This window comes from Mesitornis unicolor, unplaced genomic scaffold, assembly GCF_000695765.1.
Source record: "Mesitornis unicolor isolate BGI_N332 unplaced genomic scaffold, ASM69576v1 scaffold13525, whole genome shotgun sequence".
Classification (NCBI taxonomy): domain Eukaryota; kingdom Metazoa; phylum Chordata; class Aves; order Mesitornithiformes; family Mesitornithidae; genus Mesitornis; species Mesitornis unicolor.
This window is the reverse complement of record NW_010187566.1, coordinates 22,035-23,254: the sequence shown is the minus strand read 5'-3', so window position 1 is coordinate 23,254 and position 1,220 is coordinate 22,035. Positions and strand designations below refer to the sequence as shown.

At 59.1% G+C, this 1,220-nt stretch overlaps 1 protein-coding gene across 1 annotated transcript in view; it reads left to right on the top strand.

Annotated features, from left to right (window-relative positions):
• Positions 1 to 1,192, top strand: part of PSMB4 (proteasome (prosome, macropain) subunit, beta type, 4) — a gene marked incomplete at its 5' end in the record, with an annotated part of 1,617 nt that extends 425 nt beyond the window's left edge. Inside the window, 4 exons of the mRNA XM_010185500.1 lie at positions 104 to 250; positions 399 to 480; positions 568 to 684; positions 1,100 to 1,192. Coding sequence (XP_010183802.1) covers positions 104 to 250; positions 399 to 480; positions 568 to 684; positions 1,100 to 1,192 — 439 coding nt within the window. The remainder of the gene's footprint in view (positions 1 to 103; positions 251 to 398; positions 481 to 567; positions 685 to 1,099) is intronic.
• Positions 1,193 to 1,220: the final 28 nt, after the last annotated feature.

Sequence of the window (1,220 nt, the reverse complement as noted above, 5' to 3'; positions counted from 1 at the left end):
TAGGGTCTTGTTTGCGAGCAGCCGCTGTGGGGTTTGCAGGAGGGCGCTGTGCCCTGCCGGTTTGTGGTTTTAATTAATCGGCTGAAACTCTGATTGCAATTAGAATCGACGAGGAGCTGCTGGGAGACGGTCACAGTTACAGCCCTAAAGCCATCCACTCCTGGCTGACCAGGGTCATGTACAACCGGCGATCCAAGATAAACCCGCTCTGGAACACGGTCGTCATCGGAGGCCACTACAACGGCGAGAGGTGAGCGAGGGCGAGCGCCCTGGGGCTGCTGCTCGTGGCCGGGGATGCAGGGCGGGCTCTGGCCGGGTGTAGCTGCCCAAAAGCCGAGTCTGTCCCCACCACAGCCCTCCCTGTGCGGCCACCACAGCTCACAGCTCCGTCCCCTCAGCTTCCTAGGGTACGTGGACATGCTCGGCGTGGCCTACGAAGCCCCAACGCTCGCTACGGGTTACGGAGCGTACCTGGCTCAGGTAGGGCACCCTCGAGCGCAGCCACACGAGGGATCTCGGCGCTGGGTGAGCTGCTGAGCTATGAGGTTTGATTTCTTTTCCCCTCAGCCGTTGATGAGAGAAGTCCTGGAGAAGAAAGCCAGCCTGACGAAGGAGGAGGCGCGGGACTTGATCGAGCGCTGCATGAAGATTTTGTACTACAGAGACGCTCGGTCGTTCAACAGGGTAAGAGCCCGGCGCTGGGGTGGAGAGCGGGCGCCCGCTGCTCTCCTCGGGCTGTTCCCCTCTTCATCCCGGGCTGTTTTCTCCCCCTGATCTCAGGAAACCCCTCAGGACGTGGGGTACACCAAGATCCTGTCCCCAGGGCCAGGCCCCGCTGTGTCCCACAGCTGCTGGGCTCTGAGCAACGCTCGTTTCTGATCTCGCCCCCATCCCCACAGTTGTAGCATCCAGAGGCTGCAGCTGTTGAGCTTTAACAGCATTTCTACTGTAAAAAAAACCCTTAAAAGTTACTGAAGACGAAGCTGTTTGCAGCAGAGCTGCTGTCAGCGACTTCTCCCCTGGAGCTTTCCCAGGGCCCATCTTAAATTCAAGTGGAAATGGGGCTTTACCGACACCCATCGATGTTTTCTCTCCTCAGTATGAAATAGCGATCGCGACGGAGAAAGGCGTGGAGGTGGAAGGACCCCTGACCCTGGAAGCCAACTGGGAGATCGCCCACCTCGTCAGGTAACAAGGGGTTACACGCGCTCGCAGCTCTC